The 21,140-nt window shown below is 42.6% G+C and overlaps 1 protein-coding gene across 6 annotated transcripts in view; it reads right to left on the reverse strand.

The window, feature by feature from the left end:
- Positions 1 to 21,140, reverse strand: part of Tmem164 (transmembrane protein 164) — a 163,642-nt gene that overhangs the window by 60,936 nt on the left and 81,566 nt on the right. For 5 of the 6 annotated variants that reach the window (XM_051178000.1, XM_051177994.1, XM_051177997.1 and 2 more), the window contains exon 4: positions 15,902 to 15,968. The exons of the other annotated variant lie outside the window; for it this stretch is intronic. In XM_051178000.1, coding sequence (XP_051033957.1) covers positions 15,902 to 15,968 — 67 coding nt within the window. The remainder of the gene's footprint in view (positions 1 to 15,901; positions 15,969 to 21,140) is intronic. 6 annotated transcript variants of the gene reach the window in all.

The raw sequence follows: 21,140 nt of genomic DNA on the forward strand, positions 1-21,140 counted from the left end.
AGAGCAGGCCATCTCAGTGCAAGGGGGATTTCCAAGGACAATACAGCAAAGTGAATCTGCTTCATGTCCAGACTCCACGCCAGAAAACAGAGTGCTTCAATGGCGGCACTTCTTATCCAGGGCCATGGAGGGAACAAGGAGCTTCACTCAGAGAAGTCATACCCCTTCAAATGCAGTGCCCTTTCCTACCCTGACTAGCTTCCAGCATTGGAAACCCCCAGGTCTATATTTTTTCTCTCCTCCCAGGAACTAAAGATGTTTTTAATACCTACGTCATACTACCATGGTGAACAGGAACCCCGGGGGAGTGGGGAGAGAGCCACAGACAGCAGATGGAAATGATAACGATGCTGTTATTTCTAGATCTACTTCCCAATTTATACCAGTGCTTTTTGGTAGTTTTTGGGGGGAACCACTTTCTAAACATTTTCATTACTGTTTTCAAAAAGAACCCCTTTGCTCTACTCTAAGAACGACTATTGAGTATATGTCAAAACCATTATCAGAGGCACCTTAATGGAAGTTAATGTGTTTTATATTACTAATAACTTTAGGTAATCTTTATTGAACATTTTCCACTATGTGTGGAGCTTGCAATATATACCTTATATTCTTTGCCTTTCTGAACAGTTAACAATCATAAGATTTTCATCATTTTACAATATGAGACTAACTACGAGAAAGTTATTGGTGCTACAGAAGAAATCCCCGAAGAGCAGCCTGTCTCCATTAAAAGCATGTGGTCTGCTGAATAGATGTGTGGTGATATTAAGAAATTATTGTTATTGTTATAAGTATGATTATGTGTGGTATTGTAATGTGTGCATCTTTGCATTTAAGAGATGTTCAATAAAATACTTCCACTTAAAGTTACATGAATTCTTTTTCAAAATATTCAAGGACAGCTACTGATGTCAGTTGAAGATAGACTTGAGGATGAATGAAGTATACCAATTGAAGCAGGAGCCAAGAGTTGACAATTATTAAAATCAGGTGATAAGATGCAAATATTTTCAATTTTCTATAATATATATCAACCTTCAAACATAAGGTGGTGGTAAAAAATGTTAAATACCCAATTGGATCATTGCATATGTGTATTAAAATACCAGTGTGACTCATAAATATATACATTTATATACATATATATATATATACACACACACACACACGCACGCGCGCACACACACACACACACACACACACACAATTATGTAAAAACTGAAAAAAAATTGAGACAGGGTCTATGTAGCCCTGCAGTCCTGAAACTCACTATGTAATCCAGGCAGCTCACAAACTCACAGAGATCTGCTTGCATCTGTCTCCCTAGTGCTGGGAATAAGGGCTGATATTTTTAATTACTTCAGATGTAAATGTTCCTTACACTGATTTGATCATTACATACCAGTAATGCACATACCAGATTACACCATATCCCATAAATACATCCCCTCTAAGCATGGAAGTCATATTACAGTCACTTGTTGAGATAAACTATATACCAGTTCTGAAGTGGCATGCCAACATAGTACTACAATATTTTACAGAAGCTATTTGCTTGGAGTAGTCATTTACATATGCTCAGTTTAAAAGAAAAAAAAAAAGATCTTGGTATGTAGCCCAGGGTAGCCTCAGCCTCATAGTTCTGCCTTTCTCTGCCAAGAACTGAGAGCACAGGTGTGCACTGCTGCCTCACATAGGATTCCAGAATTTATTCTAAACACAGCTTGCTCAGGATCCCTGAAGCATCATAATAGGTCCCGTTCAAAGAACTGGTATTGTCTCACTTATTCCAAATTCAGCAATGGCTAGCTTTCCCCTTATTAAATAATACCCTACACAGTTCACTAGCAACATTTATTAAAGAAGGAATCTCTCAGTGTGATAAGGACATCTACAAACAGTCTCCCACGTAAGTTACTTAATAAGATGAAAGACAGAATGGGTTCCCTTTGAGATGGGGAATGATATTAAGGTGACTGCTTTTGCTACTGCTGTTGCAAAAACTGTCCTAGAAGATCCACTAAGCAAGGAAAATAAGAAAATGAATCCTGATTGTCAAGGGAGAAGTAGAATTATTTCCATTCACAAGTGACATGATTTTGTCATAGGAAATGCTCAGAAGCCCATATATAAAACATTAGAGGTAATAAATGAATCTGAGAAAGCAAGGAGATACAAAATCAGTATGGAGACTGGGCTGTATTTCTCCAGAGTAGCAGTGAACAATCTAAAAGTTAAGAATTCTATTTATGAGCTGGGTTGTGGTGCACACCGTTAATTCTAGCACTCAGGAGACAGAGGCAGATGGATCTCTGGGGGTTCGAGACCAGCCTGGTCTACAGAGCAAGTTCTAGGACAGTCAGGGCTATATAGAAAAACCCTGTCTCAAACAATAAATAATAAAATTCCATTTACACAAAACCTGTGTGTAGCAGTGCATGTCTTTAATCTTAGCACTCAGGATGTAGAAGCAGGAGGATCTCTGTGAATTCAAGGCCAGCCTGGTATATATATCAGGTTCCAGAACAGTCAGGACTATATTTTAAAAACCCAGTCAAAAAAACAAGCAAAAAGAATAAAATATACAGGAACAAATTTAACAAAAGGAACATGCATTTTATATACTATACATATATCTATTCTATACCAGTTATCACTGAAAGTTGAAGAACTAAATGCTTAGCTATCTTGTCTTCTCGAATTGGGAGAGTTTGCATTTTTGAGATGCACAAGCTTCTCAAACAAATCTACATTCAATACAGTCTCTATCAAATCCTCTATTGGCTGCTTTACAAAAATTACACGCTGAAGCAAGGGTCCCAAAAAAGCTAAAACCATCGTGAAAAATGTGGATATCCCAGCTTTCAAACTTTCCATCACCAGGCATGGTGGTGTGAATCTGTCATCCAAGCACATGGGAGGGCCAAGAGAACCAAATGTCTGGGTCAGCTTGGGCTACACAGAGAGACTCTAAACAAAAAATGTAATATCTCCTATGATGCTACAGTGATCGTCACAGTGTAGTGCATTTATAGTAGGCAAGACACAGATAAACGGGAAAGAACTGAAGATTCCAAAATAAATCTGATATTTATTTGTGGCTGACTTTTGATATAGATGGCAGTATGAAAGAGGTCATTTCAACAAATGGCCCAAACTGGACGGTCATCTATTAAAAAACAACTTTAGACTGCTGCTGACTCATATCACATTTAAAAGTTCACTCAAAAATGATCCATAGACCCAAAAGTAGGAGCTAACCTTATGACGCTCTTAAGTATCCTCTCCTCTTCATCTTAGCCAATAATATGTTTCATATGCTATACCAAAAAATGTAAAGCAACCAACCAAATCAAAAGTAGAGATGTTAAGAGTTTTTCAAGGTTTTTTTTAAAAATGCATATTTCAAGGGACAGCCAAATCAAAAGCAATTTGAGTTTCTTGAAATTAAAAAAAAAAAAGTTTAGTTCAAAAGACATAATCAAGAAAATGCAAAGACACCAGATGTGACAGTAAACACCTGTAATCCTAGCACTTGGGAAATGGAGACGGAGGCAGGAGGATGAGTTCAATGCCATCCTTGTCTACATGGCAAATTCAAGAGTAGCCTACAATATATAAGATCTTGTCTCAAAAATTAGAGATAACACCAAACAAAAAGAAAGTGAAAATACAACCAACTGAACAAGAGAAAGTATTTGTAATCATATGTCCAGTATGGGTCATATTTAGAGCGAATTCTTAAAACTGAATAATAAAAAAAAACTCAAATAAAAATGAAAAGAAATAAAAATGGCACTCAACATTGTTTAGCTTATTAGGAAAATCAAATCCACAATGATGCTGGGTGGTGGCAGCATACGTCTTTGATCCCAGCACTCGGGAGGCAGAGACAGGTGGATCTCTGTGAATTCAAGGCCAGGCTGGTCTACAGCCAGGACTGTTTCGCAGAGAAAGCCTGTCTCAAAACAACAAACAGACAAACAACAAAATGCCCAGTGATATTCCACATGCCATTTTGGAGTGTCTAATGAAAAGAAGAGTACAAGGATGTGGAGAACTTGGAAATGATTCCTTGTCGGTGAGGATATGAATTGGTAGAGTCATGTTACAAAGGACTCTGGTGGTTTCCTCCAAGGCCTAGACAGTTATTGTATGGTACAGCAATCCAACTTCAAGGTACACACCTAAGTAGAAATCCATTATTAAATAAATTTGCACGACAGCATCAGTCACTCCAGCCAGAAGGGGAAAACAACACCAATGCCTGAATAGCTAAATAAACATCACACACCATGCAAGAGGGATATTATATGTTCATAAACATAAAGGACTAATTCATACTGTGGCATGAATTAACCTTGAAAGCAAGTTCTGTGAAAAAAACACCAAAATCAAAACATTAGAGGATTTAATTTACACATGTCCAGAATAGGCAAACCCATGGAGACTGAAAGCTGATTAGTAAATGCCAGACTCTGACGATGGGGAAATGCACAAATGAGTTGTGAATGCTAACAGGTACAGTGATTCGTTTGGGAGAATAGATGATGAAAAACATCTAAAATCAAACAGTAGTACTGATTGCACAACATTGAATATACTGCAAGCCACTTAAGGGATACTTTTAAAGCATGCATATATTATGGGTCAGTTGAATCTCAATTAATTCCCTGCTTCAAAAATATTACTGAATGATGACAGTGGGTCAAGGCGTCCTTTCCACAGTACTTTTCCCTACAGAACTTTCCAAAGCTCTTCCTTATCTACCCTCTCTTCTTTTCTTTGGTATTTTTCCTCTATGCAATGTCTATGAGGTACAGAGAACAGACACCACCAGTCCTACTTGGTTATCAATGCTCGATGAGGTAAAATGAACTATTCCAAAGAACCCCTGGCTGTTCACTGGAATGGCCAGCAGTCCTTTGTACTCATTGGTATACTGTCTTGTGTTTGTGCATCCCTAGCTGATTCTGAACACATAATGCAGCTCGGGATGACCGCAAACTTCCGATCCTCCTGAGCACCAGGCAGAATTAAGGGCTTGTGGCACAGGTTGTTATTGTTTGCTTGTCTTGTTCTTGTTTTTGTTTTAGTGGAGTGCTGGAGAGCAAAATCAAGACTTTGTGCTTGCTGGGCAAGCACTCATCCAACTGAGCCACAATCTGAGTTGTGCAGTCAGGACTGACAACCAGCAATCCACAGGCTGGAAAGAAAGAATTGACTCAGCAAATACGACTTTTATTACACGAAGAAACATCTCTTAGCTAGGTGAGGTGGTATATGGCTATTATCCCAGCACTTGAGAGGTGTGACTGGGGATTTGGAGTCCAAGATCATCAGTGATTACGTAGTGAGTTTGAGACCAACCTAGGATACATAAGACCCTGCACCCATCCTTTTAAAACACAAATCAACATTTGGAATAGTAGCTCAAGGGGAGGACAAAAGCTATTGGGAAGAACTGTGTTCCATAGAGCCAAGGCAGACCACCGGGAAGCTCAGAAGGCAAACAGGCTGATGTGTGACTCCCACGGTGCTGGTCTCAACCTCTGGCCTGGGCCTACTGACCTACCCAATAGGTCTGTCTATTTTAGAGAAATGAGAGAGGGAGGTACTGAAGGAGAGAGATGGGGTGGAGGCAGGAGTGGGGCTAATTTACCCATCAGGAGGGAAAGGGGGAGGGCTGGCCAGTTTCCTAGTGAAACACACTGCCCCTGAACCAAATGCAAAAAAATAAGAGTAGTGTTCATCAATGCGAACAAGAATCCCTGCCAGGGAATTTTAATCTCACTCAGCAAGGCTAATTCAGAAACAAAGCCCCCTTCATGACACTGAGCAACTCAGGGAGCTGACGCCAAAACGCTGCAGAATAACATTAAAAAAAAAATGGGACACTGACGGGAGGCCTCCTCAAATTCTGAGATAATATTAGCAATAATAGTAGCCCCTCCCCATGGGGTGCTTCCCCATAGCTCCCTGTGGGACAGGCCCAGCTAACTATGAGCCTCTCTGGCACAGAATAACTTACAGATAAGCTAATGAGGACAGCAAGGACACTCACTACCTTATGCAAGGTCATGTGGCTGTACACACAGGGACTGACTAGAAATCCACAGACAGGCTGGCTCCACTGACGGCACTTGTGACCTCTTAACATCTACAGAGGGGAAAGGCCCTTCCAGAACATGAAGCAAATAACATTACCAGTCACTATTGCCCTATAATTTCAGTTTGATTTGAGTATTTTTCTGTATTTTCCTTTTTTCCTGCACTATACATGTATTTAAGTTTATCCATAGAACTCATACATCCAAGCCAGGTAGTCCAGGCCTATAATCCTACCTACTCAGAAGGGTAAGCTACCTGGACTACTGAGTGAAATCCCATTATTAAATAAAATGCAGAAAATGCGAACAAGCAGGGAAAACGAGTTCTGGGATGTAGCTCAAAGGTTCACTGCCTAATGAATCTCTAGTATATACAAGTTTAATCTCTAGTATATACAACATACACACACACACACATGCCTCTTGCATTTTGGTTTTGTAATCTAAGGGGGAAGCATCTATGTATTGGTGAGAACTTTTCTATTTTACTGTATCTTGTGCATTTTCAATAATAACTTTGTCTTTTGTTATAATCATAGAAATAAATAGGATTTGAAGTGGCTGAAAAAATAACTCTCTATCACCTTTCTTCAAACCCAAGATCCCAAAACACATGAAAAAGACCTCTGCACATTCTCAATATTATGGAAGATTTTTCTGGTGGAGATAAAAACTTTTTCTTTTTAAACATTGTCTTGACTATCTGAGAATTTCATACATGTATATGATCATATCTACTCCCAATTTTCCCTGTCCATCCCCACTGTGTTCCTACCAACATGCTACCTCCCAATCTCACACCTATTTTTTTGTATCGAGGGCTAAACCTAAGACCTCTCACATGTTAACCAAGCATCCAGCATCCTATCACTGAATCAATCCTCTTTTTATTTTGATATGGGGCGTCTCACTAAATTGCTCAGACTAGCCTCAGACTCAGAATATAGCCCAAACTGGCTTTGAACTTGTGACCCTCCTGCCTCAGCAATATACAGCCCTGCATTTCCAGGCCCTGAATATTCAATTGTCCTTATCTGTGTTGTGTCTATAATGTTCTAAGTATGAGACCCTGCGGGGACTAGGCAGAAAGCAAGAGACACTGTCCACCCTCACAGAGAATACTAGTGATATATGATCCAATCCAACCATCAAGCAGCTAATGGGAAAGGATTGTGTGCCTGCCTAATGAGAGTATTGACTGTCTAGTTTTAGGTTAAAGGAATAATACATTGGAATAATGTTTATAATGAAATCTCGACTGCACAAGAAATTTACTCTCAAACAATCCAGCAATCTAAAAAATGTGAAGATCTTTATCTGCAGGCATGAGCAAGAGAGAAATGTGAAAAGACAGACACGAAAGCCTTTGACACCACTTATCCCTGGGATGACAGTACTGAAGGTTGGTAGCATAAAACTATTTCCCTTTCTTATAGTCCCCTGACTGGTGTTTTAGTGACCATTATTACACTTGTAATCCAACTATGAGAGCAGCTCCCAGAATTTGGTTACATTTGGGAGCCCCAAACCCTTTTGAACAGACACCCCGACTCAGACGCATTACATTTATCTGATTCAGTACACACCATCCTTTGTAGAAAGCAATGCTTTCTATAGTCAGTGCTTCAACAATTTAAAGCCTCTTGAAATCAAGCTTTTGATGTGTTAAGTACCCTCAAGAAACCAAAGATGCTCTGTCCTCAGTTCCAGTCGCAAATCCAAACTATAACTTTTAAAAACAGCTCGATTTTGTCAGTCACAGAAATAAGTCTTGCAGGTCAATGAGCACATTTCAATGTGCCAATTAGCAAAGAGTGAAATTCTCAAGCCTATTTGCATTGATGACAGCAAAGCTGTCCCAGCAACCCACATGGGGACAAGGTGTGCCAGTAGCAGAGCTGCATCCCAAGAACACCGTGACAATATTTCTGAATGATGGGGAGCAGTCCTAAACACAATAAAAGAACTACTAACTTCTTCGGTTGTGTGTGAGAGTAGGAAGAACTTCAAAGAACCACTGGAAAGAAAACAACCGGGAAACCAGAGGAGGGGTGGGAAAGGGAACAAATCTAATAGTCCACAAAGATACAAAATAATGGGCAATTTTGATAATGAGATAATCATCCACTGGAGGCTTAGGGCCTTGGAGAAGAAAGGAGTTAGATGAAAAGGATCCTTATCGCTCTTCTTATAATCCTAGTAGAAGACAGAAATCTGCAAATACAGTCACACACCAAGCTGGTGTCTTCCATCTGGCAAAGGACTGATACAAGGTTTTCTATGCCCAGTCTCGGCTGCTCAGAAGACCTCACACTGAGAAGAAAGTGTCATGGGAGGTGGAGGCCAAAGAGACCAGGCAGAGGGCTAAGCATGGCACATGGGCCCAGTGCCTCTTTTCAGGGCCAGATTACCAGCTTTGCAGGTAACTGGTAACCACATTTCTACCCAGCTTCCATGGCCATCCTCCATGGACGCCACTTTTGAGTTGCCTGACCTTTCCAGAAGGGAGTTTAGCCAAGTGTCTTAATTAGGCTTTCTATTGTTGTGAAGAGACACCATGACCGGCAACTTAAGAAAACATTTCATTGCAGTGGCTTCCCTTGCAGTGCGGAGGTTCAGTGCATTATCATCATGGTGGGCCATGGCAGCAGGCAGGCAGACATGATGCTGGAGAAGGAGCTGTAAGTCCTCTATCTTGCAGGGAATAGGAAGTGCTCTCAGTGTCACACAGAGAGAAGCTTGGGCAAAAGAGACCCCAAAGCCCACCCCCAAAGTGACACATTTCCTCCAACAAGGCCATACCTACCTCAACAAGTCCATACCTGCTAATAGTATCAGTCCCTTTGGGGGCCATTTTCTTTCAAACCACCATACCAGGCTTACATGATATTCTTTACATAGGTACAGATGTGGAACCCAGCATCACCATAAGGACAATAGGCTCGTGATGATAACAAGGAATACACAAAGTGCACAGCACATCTGTTTTCCAAGCTACAATTCATGTGGGCAGGAGAATATAATTTTGGATCGATAAGTAGGGAGGGAGGTGGTAGTGCGTGTCCCTCCTGATACTGTACATCAAGTTACATACTTGGGGCGAGGGCTCAATAGTAGCTGCCTTGTCTAGCATGTGCATAGCTCTGGGTTGGATCCCTAGCACTATGTACACAAAGCGTATTTGTCCACTTGTCTGGGAAGAGGCTCTGTGGTTTCCTCCAGATACTCAGCGAGGCCTATGATCCAACTTGTAAAGCTAAAAGGAAGCTAGAAAACATCACCTACATCTCATCTCACCAGCTAGCATGTACACTCAACTCTAAATCTTGGTCACAGAATAGAAGATGTGGCCGTCAGACCTGGGTTCCAGGAATGCCTCGTCCTTCAGCAAGCCATTTAACCTCAGAAATCTCCCTGCCAGAGCAGTCCACTAGTGAAACATCCTTTCCCCAGATCCCTAGATTGGAGTGCCCACCTTCTCCATAGCCAGACACCTGGCTTCGGAACTGGCCTTCTCACTCCACCAGGGGCGAGAGTCAAGATAGGTGTACCCTCAGACCCAGAAATTTCCAAGGCTGTCTGGGTGGGCCCAAAATCGGACCAGGGTTTTGGCCAGGCTTGGAAATGCAGGGCCCTCCCCATGTCTTTCAGTGTATGAATTCTGTGGAAGGGGTGGCATACTGTGGACCTCAGGTTACAGTGGGCCCAGTACCCCAAGTTAGCACGAAGACTTTCCAGCCTGAGGCAGGAAGGCAATTCACAGAGGGCTTCTCCTGAGTCTTTTACTGTCTGTCCACCCCAGTTTCATGACGGGGGAGAAGGGGAGGGCGGAGCCCAGTCCCAAGGAATATCCCAGGACGTGAAAGCCCTGAAGAAAGAAACAGAAGTTTGCCAAGCTGCTAAAGCATATTTTATTTATGATCTGAAACAATCAAGCTTGCCTGAGGAACAGAGTGCAAAGCTCAACACACTAGTCAGCCATAGAGGCCAGGCAGTAGTGGCTCACAGCTTTAATCCCAGCAGCCACCCTAGTTATTCACAGAAGCTGGGCTGTGGTGGTGCACGCTTTAAATCCCAGCACTAGAGAGGAATGTAGGGCGGGTGGAGACATGAGCGCAGTGTATTCTGTCTGCAGTCACGCTGAGGACAGGATCACCCCTTTTTGGTCTGAGCCTTGACAGAGTTAAGAACTCTCTAGTGCCTTGGCTGCTTTGCTTCTCTGATATTTCAGGCAAGCTTTCTTTGTTAGCTCATAAACAAAATATCACCACACACCTTGGGGTTCACCCAGGCTGACATAGGTCTCACCTGGGCATTCTCTTTGGAAAGGGTTAGCCAGGTGACCATCTGCCACTTTGAGTCCCTGCAGCTCAGTTTCAAAATCAAGTATAAGCTACGAAACCTGCTAGAGATGTGGGCGGAGGAAGCCAACAATGAGAACCTTCAGGAGATGTACAAAGTGGAGACCCTGATGTAGGCCCACAAGAGAAACCAGAGCATTAAGAACCACATAAAAAGGAACCGGGAGATGATGTCCCTGTAAACCCTTCCTGCAGCAGATCAGCATCGTCGCCAAGCAGCTTGAACTAGAGAAGGATATAGTCTGAGTATGCGTCTGCAATTGCCAAGAAAGCAAACAACCAAGCATTGACTATTCCCAATGAGAGGAGTATGAGGCTTTCGGGTCTCCTTTCCCAGGGAGGTCTCTATCCTTTCCTCTGTCCTGAGGGCCCAGTTTTGGTGCTCCAGGCCACAGGAGCACCCACTTCACTCTGAGATCTCTTTCCCCAAGAATGAAGCCTTTCCCTCTATTCCTGTCACTGCTCTGGGCTCTCTCATACATTCAGATTGAGGTATTAGCCCTGCCCACATGGGAAGCAGAGGGAAAGGGGAGGAGGTAGATGAAGAGAACCTCGAGCCTGCACCACCACAGTTTGGGAATTAAGTTCTTCAGTTCCTGAGGAGAGGTTGGAAGCCCAGAAGGGCAGGGGACAGGAAATGTTGTGGGAGGTAGCTGAAGCGAAGATGAAGTTTAGTGATACCACTGATCATGAGCCAATCACTCATTATCTTGTTCTTATATAAAGAAGCCTGAGACAGCAGAAAGAAAAAAAGAAAGGAAGGAAGGAAGGAGGGAGGGAGGGAGAAACGGAGGGATGGAGGGAGAGAGGGAGGGACGGAGGGAATCTCCCCACCAGAAGATAAGGTCAAATCACACAAACTTTGAGTACCTGATTAATCCAAGCAGTGGTTCCATGATGCCCTTCCTCTGCTTGCCTTTGACAAGCAAAAGGACACACCACTGCAAACTGCCTTGAAGATGCCTCATCTCAAGCTACATCCCCTAGCTCTAAGGGGCACTTACTTGTAACTTGGTCCACTGCGATAGAGGTCCTTCTTCTGGGCTGTTAGCTTTAAAGATGGAGAGACCCACAGAACTGAAGGTGGAAGGACATTTACTAGATGCCCTGCAAATCCTGTTGGCAGTCCGTCACAGGGTAGGAGAGTGCACATGGAAATTCACTGAGGTCCTCAAGCCCTTTAGCTGACTGAGGTGACCTCCTCCACCTCCCTCTCACCCTGCCTTTGTGTATGGACACACCACTAATCAGTTCTTTTTCTTGCTTCTTCATTATTGCTAATGAGGGCAAAAACGATTAAGAAGATAAAGGTCCAAGAAGGAAAGGCAAGAGAGAAGTTAAAGCTGCTTTTCCTGCCTAATTGGACCATCAGGTTTAAGCAAGAAGTACCAGCCACCCTGTGCCTCCTTTGAAGCCCATCTGAACTTAACCACTGCAAAGCCGGCTGCCCCAAGGGCCAAAGGTGCTCAAGAGGAGCCCCAGCTATATGAAAGAGCCAGGGCAATACCGATTTCACAGACAAATGCAGGAGGCTTGAGCTGTGTTCAGCTTTATTTTAGAAAGGGTGGCTGGACTCTCTTCTTCAGAAGTTTCGGCGGCAGGAAAAGTGGTACAGGTTCTTGATAAGCTGGTTGACTACAGCTTGACACTGTGCATTGTTATAACCAATCCATGCCATGACAAGGAGGAGAAAAAAAGATATAGGGGGAGGAAACAACAACAGAAAAGGAGGAAGAGGAGAAGGGGGAAAGGGATGGAGAAAAGAAGCCAGGCTATGGGACCTCTGACAGTGGAAGCAGCATTTATTCCTAGTGCAGGAATGGGCAGATACCCTTTGAGCCCAGGGACACGGAGGACGGCCTAGGCCATCCCCCAAGTGGTAAGAGAGACGTTGATGAACCCCCATGGAAGGGCTACTATCCTTGGGGAGTGGGTGGGGGTGGGTTGGGGGTGTTGGTAGGGGGCAAGGGAGGATGAGAGGGAGAGGGATGGGAGGTTGATATGTAAAATGATCATTTCTAAAGAAAAAACAAGAAGAAGAAGAAGAAGAAGAAAAGAAGGAGGAGGAGGAGGAAGAGGAGGAGGAGGAGGAGGAGGAGAAGAAGAAGAAGAAGAAGAAGAAGAAGAAGAAGAAGAAGAAGAAGAAGAAGAAGAAGAAGAAGAAGAAGAAGAAACAACCAAGGGGTAGCAGAGAAGAAACAAGGTTATCTGTTTAAGACAGTATAGGAATCATGAACCCCAGGCCCTCTGTAACTCCCTGTTTATATGTCAAAGTTCTAACCCTGGGTACCTTGGAACTGGAGTATATTTGGAGACAGGGATTTAAAGAACAGATTAAGATGAAAGAAGGCTATTAGAATGTGATCTGATCCAATGTGATAGATGTCTTCATGAATAGTTGCCCACACCAAGAAATCATGAGAATAAACATATGATGGCTGCCATCTTCAAGCCAAAGAGGCCTGAAGAAGCCAATCTTACTGGCATCTTTTTTAAAAAAAAAAAAGATTTATTTATTTATTATGTATGCAGTGTTCTGTCTGCTTATAACCCCTACACCAGAAGACAGCACCAGATCTCATTATAGAAGGTTGTGAGGCACCACGTGGGTGCTGGGGACTGAACTCAGAACCTCCAGGAGAGCAGCCAGGGCTCTTAACCTCTGACTTTGGCATCTTGACCTTGGAGATGATAATTAACACAGCCTCAGAAGCTGTAAGGATAAACTAAATCCACTCATGCAAAACAGTTACAGCAGCACCTGTCACGAAATAGGCTCTCACGTAGCGGCAGCAGAGGTTGCCTGTGGTTACTGATAACAAGCTGGGGAGAACAGGAGACCTGGGTTAGGCACACTTAATTGCCATTAACAATAGTGTCTCACTGAAAAACCTCACCACCGGCATCCTGGATCCCCCTGCCCTTGTGAGGCCAAGCCCCCTGCGGCTTTCATTCTCCTATTTGCTTGATTTCTGCTACGTGCTCAGTATTCTACAAGGAAGCGGTTCCTTGATTTTTCACTGGAACAGACCCACAAGTGGCCCAAGCTGTTTAGCAAGAAGTCTGGGCTGGCCACCTTCCAGCTCAGAATCATTGGCTCCATGAGGCAAAGGAAATGATTTTCTGAGGTGCCCTCACCCCCCCCCCCCGTACTTGTCCTGGTAGCTGAGAGAGCTGAGGAAAATTAAGGCAGCAGCTCTCTGGTCACCTGACCTCTCAGCCTCCTGGTAGTTGGAGTCAGCTGAGGAGCGAGACTGGACAAGAGAGCAGCGGGTCCTTTCCCAAGCCTTAGCTGTTCTTACCACAGGCAGAGAGCAACTTCTGCTTCGCAGTCCTGAGCCACGGGCATGAAGAGCAATGGGATACGAAATCAGTTATTTTTTTTTTTTAAAGTACAGGTTTATTCTGTTAATTTGGGCTACCCACGACATTCTGTGATACATAATGCCCTCTGTTCTGAGGATCAAGGAGAGGTGTCTTGGTGTGGCTGTTTGTTTGGTACTGGGGAAAGAATCCAGGGTTTTGGATACCCAAAGGACATGTTCTCCCATTGAGCTACACTTGAGGGCACGAGTTCTGAATCTACAATTTGGCAGGTCAATTCAGGCAAATTATATTATGAGGGGCATGAAATTGAGGGCAATTGTGCCTATGATGCAATCTGTGCCAGCTCATACCATCTCACAAGGGAACAGTGATCAGAATGAACCTACCTATTAAATCAGAAACAACACTGCCTGCCATCTCTCATTTCACATCAGCCCAAATAGTCCATGTAAAAGAAGCTTTGGACTCCTCGAAGGAAAGGGTCTAGGTTATTTAAGGTACCATCTTAGTAGATTCAGATACAGTAAACATGTGGTGGGGCCTGGACCCCAACATTTCTAACAAGCAACGCCCAGTTGATGCTTACTTTCAGGCCACACTTTGAACTACACACTTATGAGTAACTGAATTATATGTGTCTAACATAAGGGGTCTCTGGGAACAGTCTGAGGAGCCCTGCTTTGGGATCCCTTGAGGGTCTGCGATTATTGTCCTGCCAATCAATTACCCTGGCTGTGGGACCTGGCAAGCCTTCCTATTTGCTTGTTTCTTTGTTTCTTGGTGCTTGGGATGAGAGGCGGTGCCTTTAATAAACTAGGCAGACATTCTAGCACTGAGGTAAAGCCCAGCCCGGCTAACAGAATAATCTGATGGGTCCGGAGCATAGGGAGAAGGTTCCAAAATCACTGCTTTAGATGAACTTGTAATTTCTACTGCCATATTATATAAATCTAGACTAGCAAAACCTACAGTATGGGGAATGTCTGTGGAGAGAAGATGAGGGCATTCTTCAGAAGGAGCCGTGTGTGACCTGATTTTAGGATTGCGAAGCTCAAACTCTGATCTTAACTATCACTTACAATTCAGGTGACATCCTGAATGTCAATTTCTTCCTCTATAAAGCGAGAGGTTGTAATACTTGTCCTATATGCCTATCTTAAAAAAAAAAAAAAAACCTATCATATCAAAAGACCTTCTAAACTACAAAATTCACTAAAATAGGAATTTCCACTTCAATGGTTAAGCTATGATGTTTATCTATGAGGCAGAGTTAAGTCATGAAAGCATAAAGCTATATTGCCCATCTTTAAAGGTAATTTCCCCTCGACTTTCTTTCTTTGGTTTTTCAAGACAGGGTTTCTCTGTATTGTTCTAGAGCTTGTCCTGGAACTCATTCTGTAGACCAGGCTGGCTTCAAACTCACAGAGATCTGCCTGCCTCTGACTCCCCCGTGCTGGGATTAAAGGCCTGTGCCACCTCTGTCTTGTCTCCTGGACTTTCAAACATGTCTCATTAGTTTATGAAGAGCCCCCATGTAGCATGTAGGAGGGTAGGCAGTGCACTATTCCTCCAGTCTTGTAACTCCTGCTTCTCCTCTGGTTGGAGATGGAGGAAGTGATGCACTCTGCCCTGTGAATTTGAGTGGATGTAGAAGTGTGCTTGCTCAAGAGGGTCCTTGGCAAAAATAGACCTGCTTTGAGGCTCACTAGCATGGTATTCTATATCACTGTGCCTCCTTAAAAGGTCTAGAAGTCTCAGCCTAAGGATGCTGTCCTGGATCCATTTCTTTCCCTAGAACCTCTCCAATTTCTATATAAAGTTTTGGGCTTTCTTTTTTGAATTAATTTTTATTCAAGTTTTGGCTTTTCTAGTTCTGATCTAAACCTGTGCTGTAGCCTAAGTCTAATAAACTACTCGTGCTCCATCAATCCTCCACTGACTCCAGACATGATGGTGTCAAACATCAACATTAACATACACAAATTAAAATCACTTGACCGTTAGGGCAAAGACGTAAGAGAAACATCAGATAGCAAAAGAGTAAGCGTATATTGATTTGATTTAGATGTTGATGATTCATTTCTAGAAGAGGCTACTTACCAGCCGGGTATTTACGACAGGAAACAGCAATGCCAGAAGAGCTCCATTCAACATGTGCATCTGTAACCTGTGGGAGAAAGAAGATCAACAGGTCACAAGACAGAAGAAAATGCTTGAGGTTGAGCTAGGCCCTGTGGGAGAAGTAAGCCCTCTTTGTAAAATAGCCCAAGAGCTCACCCAAATGCGAAGTACATGAAAATCAGTATATATCGTGTTTATTACCTGAAGCACATCCTGCCTCAGAATCCCCAAACACTTCTTGTACACACTTTGGTTACAACAGTTTATTACATACCAAGGTCTGTGTTTCCTAAACATTCGGTCAGCTCCACCAATGGCTCTAACTGCTGCAGCATTTGAAAAAGGGAAGTGTAACCGCTACGGGCTTGTTACTATAGAAGCCTGTTTGTTAGGATGCAGCTGTTCTTTTACCAAGCTATGGTCAGTCTTTCCTGTCAAGACATGGACAGAAAGTGGTGGTACAAGCCAGGGAACTATCTATGAAGGTCCACATTGTCAACTTGACATCTAGGAGGCAAGATTCGAGGAACACTTGGGAGGAACTATCTAGATTAATGGTAACTTGAGACTGCCTGTGATGGACTATCAAAATTGGGTTAGCTGAGGTAGAAAGACCCACTGTGACTTTGAGCAGGACCATTCGCTGGGCCCGGGATCCCAGGCTGGATAAAACTGATGGGAAACCAAATTGCTTGTATTAGCTGGGCATTGGTGGTGCACACCTTGCCAAGATGTATTAACTTAATGCCCTTTGCTCTTGGCTGTGGGTGCAATGTGAGAAATTCTCTCAGGTATCTGCTGCCTTGACTTTCCGACACCAAGGGACTAGAACACGGAACGGTGAGCAACAGGAAAAGAAACTAACAGGATCTGGCTGTGGTGTGGTACAAACTGTTCCCCTGCTGTCTCGGAATGCCTTTAGTAGCTGCTACAGAAGGTGTGGAGGGCAAACAAGGAAACCCACAGGCTTGTTCTGGTCTATTTTACATATGGGATTCTGTCACTTAAAGGGTCTTAGCTTGATGGTAGAGCACTTGATTAGCTTACATTAAGCACTGCATCCCTAGCATTAACCGAAGAGGGGCGAGGAATGGGGGGAAGAGAAGAGGAGCATCAAGTAATGATAGTGTTTCCAGGTCTCAAGATCAGAGTTCTTAAAATGCACACTACACATCCTTCCTCAGGCAAGAACAATTAACTCAGGAAGAAACCCTTAGTGTGAGGGCTCTGAGGAGGGTTTTAAGCAGCTTTTTTTTTTTCATCATTCTGGGCAAATAGTTCTTCCTTGAGAGAGAGGCAAGGAATGTATTCCTCCCCCCCAAAAAAGATGACTTGATGGGTCATGAACAAACCATCACTGAACTGTACCTTTCAGACACACAACAGCAAAAGCACTAGCTGAGTAAGACACAGCTGAATGAGATGCTGATGACTTCTGAGTCCCCTCCCCCCCCTTGCAACACACACACACACACACACACACACACACACACACACACACACAAGTCCTAGTACAATAGGGTAAAAAGAACCCTACTAGGCATGTCCAACTTTGGGCTATGGGCTTCATGTGCCTAGTATAACCAGGAGTGTGGTACAACAAAAAGTCATAAACTTAAGACATACTGACAGTTCTTTTTTAAACTGTTTCTTTAATGCAGCGGTGTGGTTTTCCAGGAAGAATTTTGCAGATGGCAATGTTGTATCACAGCATGAAAAAGTTTGAACACATCTGCACCTAGACATTTGGCGCTCCTCTTGTAGCTCACAAAAGTAGTCTGACAACCAAGAAATGTTCAAGTGCAACCCATACGATGGCCCAGAAGCCCCAGACTACTTTTCATCCCCGCTAATCTGTTTCTTCCTGCTATTCTTCGTCACCAAGGCCTCAGTGATAATGATGTTCCCTTAATACATTTCAGGAAAGTATCAAATTAACTGCTTTCCATGAACTCTCACTTAAGTCTGATAGCAAATTTCTAAACAGGCACTGTGATTTTTCCAGCATTTTGATGTGGAAACTAAGTTCATTCAGAGGAGTAAGGTGACATGCTCGATGCCAAGAGTCACACCCAAATTTATCTGGCATCAGACTTCAAACTCCCATCATTTATCACTGCCTTATGTCAGCGCCTTCCTCCCTTCCAAATATGACCCTAGATAAGTTTGAGATGTGCCTCTGCCCTTCCGTTAGTTTCAGGCATCTCTCTACCTCCCCCTGCATCATCTGCCCTAGGTTTAATATGACATTCAGGGTGTTTTCTGAGGGTGAAAATTTCTCTCGACACACAGGTTGGTGGGAGTGGGCAAACCAAAGCAATGCCACTTCCTTTACCTCAGGCTGAGCAGCCGAGTTTTCAGAAAGGCCACCCAGACACTGGAAAACTTATTTTAGGTCTTGAGTAAAATCGACCCCAGTCTGACATTGCCACTTGCTCCTCTTCTGTGACAGCCCCAGTGTAGATTTATGCTGGGAGAGAAAAAGTCCCATCGGTGATCCATGTACCACTAGAATCTGGTGCCCAGCTTTGCCACTGACCTCAAAGGAAAGTTGACATTTTCACAAGGCCAGTTAGACATTTGAGTATCAAAAGGTATATCTTAGGGATGCTAGAATAGAGTCCAAGGGCCCATGGAAGGCCGGTGATAAAATTAATATCAAGTGATATTATTAGGCCAGTGATAAAATTATTATCAATGTCCACAGAAAGGCCATATAAAGGCAAGCCTTGTTTGAAGTTCTCAAACTTTAGTTATACAAGGTGTGTGTGGGGTGTGGGAATAAAGTGAATTATATTTAACAGATAAAAAGGACTTATATAAATAATTACAAAAATATCAAATATGTGTAAATCATTGGGCTGAGTATTCAAATATATCTAATTCAAACTTCCTAGGTTTTTGTTTCCTTCTGTTTTGTTTTTGTTGTTTTGAGACAAGGTCTCATTTTGTAGCTCTGGCTGTCTTGGAACTCACTATGTAGATCAGGTTGGCCTTGAACTCACAGAGATCCACCTGCCTCTTCTGCAGGAGTACTGAGATTAAAGGTTATGCCACCACACTGAGCTTACCTATTTTTTTATTATAATAACCATTATCTCCTTTTCATAACTGAGAAAACAAAAACTCTAAATAATTGACTTCCCTAAGGTCACATGACTAATAAGTCAAATTTCAAACCTACTTATTTTTTTGCCCCAGTACTCACTCATCTTCATGTATGGCATGAGTATTACATATATCCTGTATAACTAGTCACTATTTGTATTAGAATCAGGAAGGACAGTCTGGGTTTTTTTTTCAATACTTTACTTATTTGCATGCGTGATATAGAGGGAGGAAAGAGGAAAAATCACTTGCTCCATATGTTTCATATATATATGAAACATATATATATATATATATATATATATATATATATATACACACACACACACACACACACAGAGACACACAGACACACACACACATATATATATATATACAGCCCTGTATTCTAGTCCCAGGTTTCTTGCACACACACACACACACACACACACACACACACACACACACACTGCCTATGACCTTTATGACTAGGGGAAGTATGCTCTTTCCAGAGGATCAGCAGTCGTAGAGACAGAAGGGCTCAGTTGTGGGCAGGTCTTTATATGTACTCCACAGATGCACTTGTTGTGTACACTCCTCCACGTCAGCCATGCCAGGATCAAATGCCTGGCAACTGAAATCCACCCCTCAGTTGGGGCTTATGGAAATAGTTCAAACAAGTCAATCCTGAACCCTTTACCCAGCTCTGCCTTGTCCTGCCTTCCCAAAGAATACTCGGTGACAGTGACCTAAATATTCCCTTTGTCTCTGCCTTCTTTTTGACTACTTCATCTTGGTGTCTTTTACACGTGGCTCTACTTGGAATACTAGGTCCTTCCAAAAAAATAAATAAATAAATAAACTTTGTTCTCTTCAGCCTCTCTTCTAGCTCTTTAGCTACACATGACTGACCATCTGGCAAAAGAAAAACACAAAACAGCAATTACTACTGCCACTCTTACTTCCTGTAGGCAATTTTTATGAGATTTATTTATTTTTGTTTTATGTGTATGAGTGTATGTCTGTATGCATGTGTGTATACTACGGGGGTGCCTGTTCCTGCCTGAGGCCAGAAGAGGGCGTCAAGTCCCTCTGGAACTGGAGTTACAGACCATTGTGAGCTGCTGTGTGGATGCTAGGAACCCAACACAGATACTCTACAAGAGTAGCAAGTGCTCTAAGCTGGCTGCACCATCTCTCCAACGGCCCTGTAAACAAATCCAGTTTACACTGTGCTCTGTGAACTTAGGTGGTTAGAACCTATAGCTCCATAGAGGAAAGAGACTGTAGCTCTTGCCAAAATGGTTACAAGCAATTTCAACCAAAATTCCAGCAGTATGTTTGTGTATATGGATAAACTGATTTTAAAATGTATGTGGAAAGGACACAGGGACAGGAATCACCACAACTGTACCTGATTTTAAGGTTACAGCAGCCAAAACAATGTGCCGTTGGCAGAGAACAGACCAATCAATCAACAAATGGAACACTTCGGAATCATTGCACACTGATATCAATCAACAAATGGAACACTTCGGAATCATTGCACACTGATATTCTATGGCCAATCTTGTTCCAGGGTATTTACCATTCTGAGATGAAAATGTATGTTTCCATGAAAACCCACACACTAATGTTTACAGCCCCTCTGTAATAGCCAAAATATGAATTCAGCAAAAGTGCCTTTAAATAATTTAAAAAAAGAAAGAAACATCAGGCAGTGGTGGCTTTAGTCCCAGCACTCAGGAGGCAGAGGCAAGTGGATCTCTGTGAGTTCGAGGCCAGCCTAGTCTACAGAATGAGTTCCAGGACAGGTAGGGCTATTACACAGAAGAAACCATGTCTAGAAAAACAAAAAACAAAACAAAAAAAACAAAAACAAAAACAAAAACAAAACAAAAACAAAAAAAAAGGAAACTACATGTTGTGGAAAACCACTCAAAGACAAAAACTTAGTAAACAACTGATAAAAGTGATAACTTGAATGCATCTCAAAAACAGTATGCATGAAAGGCAGATCTCTGTAATTTCAAGAACAGCCAGGACTATACAGACAAACTCTATTTCAAAAATAAAAATTGAAAAAAAATTATTTAAGACCAGGTATGTTGGTGGCACATGCCTTTAATCT

Source organism: Phodopus roborovskii, unplaced genomic scaffold, assembly GCF_943737965.1.
Source record: "Phodopus roborovskii unplaced genomic scaffold, PHOROB, whole genome shotgun sequence".
NCBI lineage: Eukaryota > Metazoa > Chordata > Mammalia > Rodentia > Cricetidae > Phodopus > Phodopus roborovskii.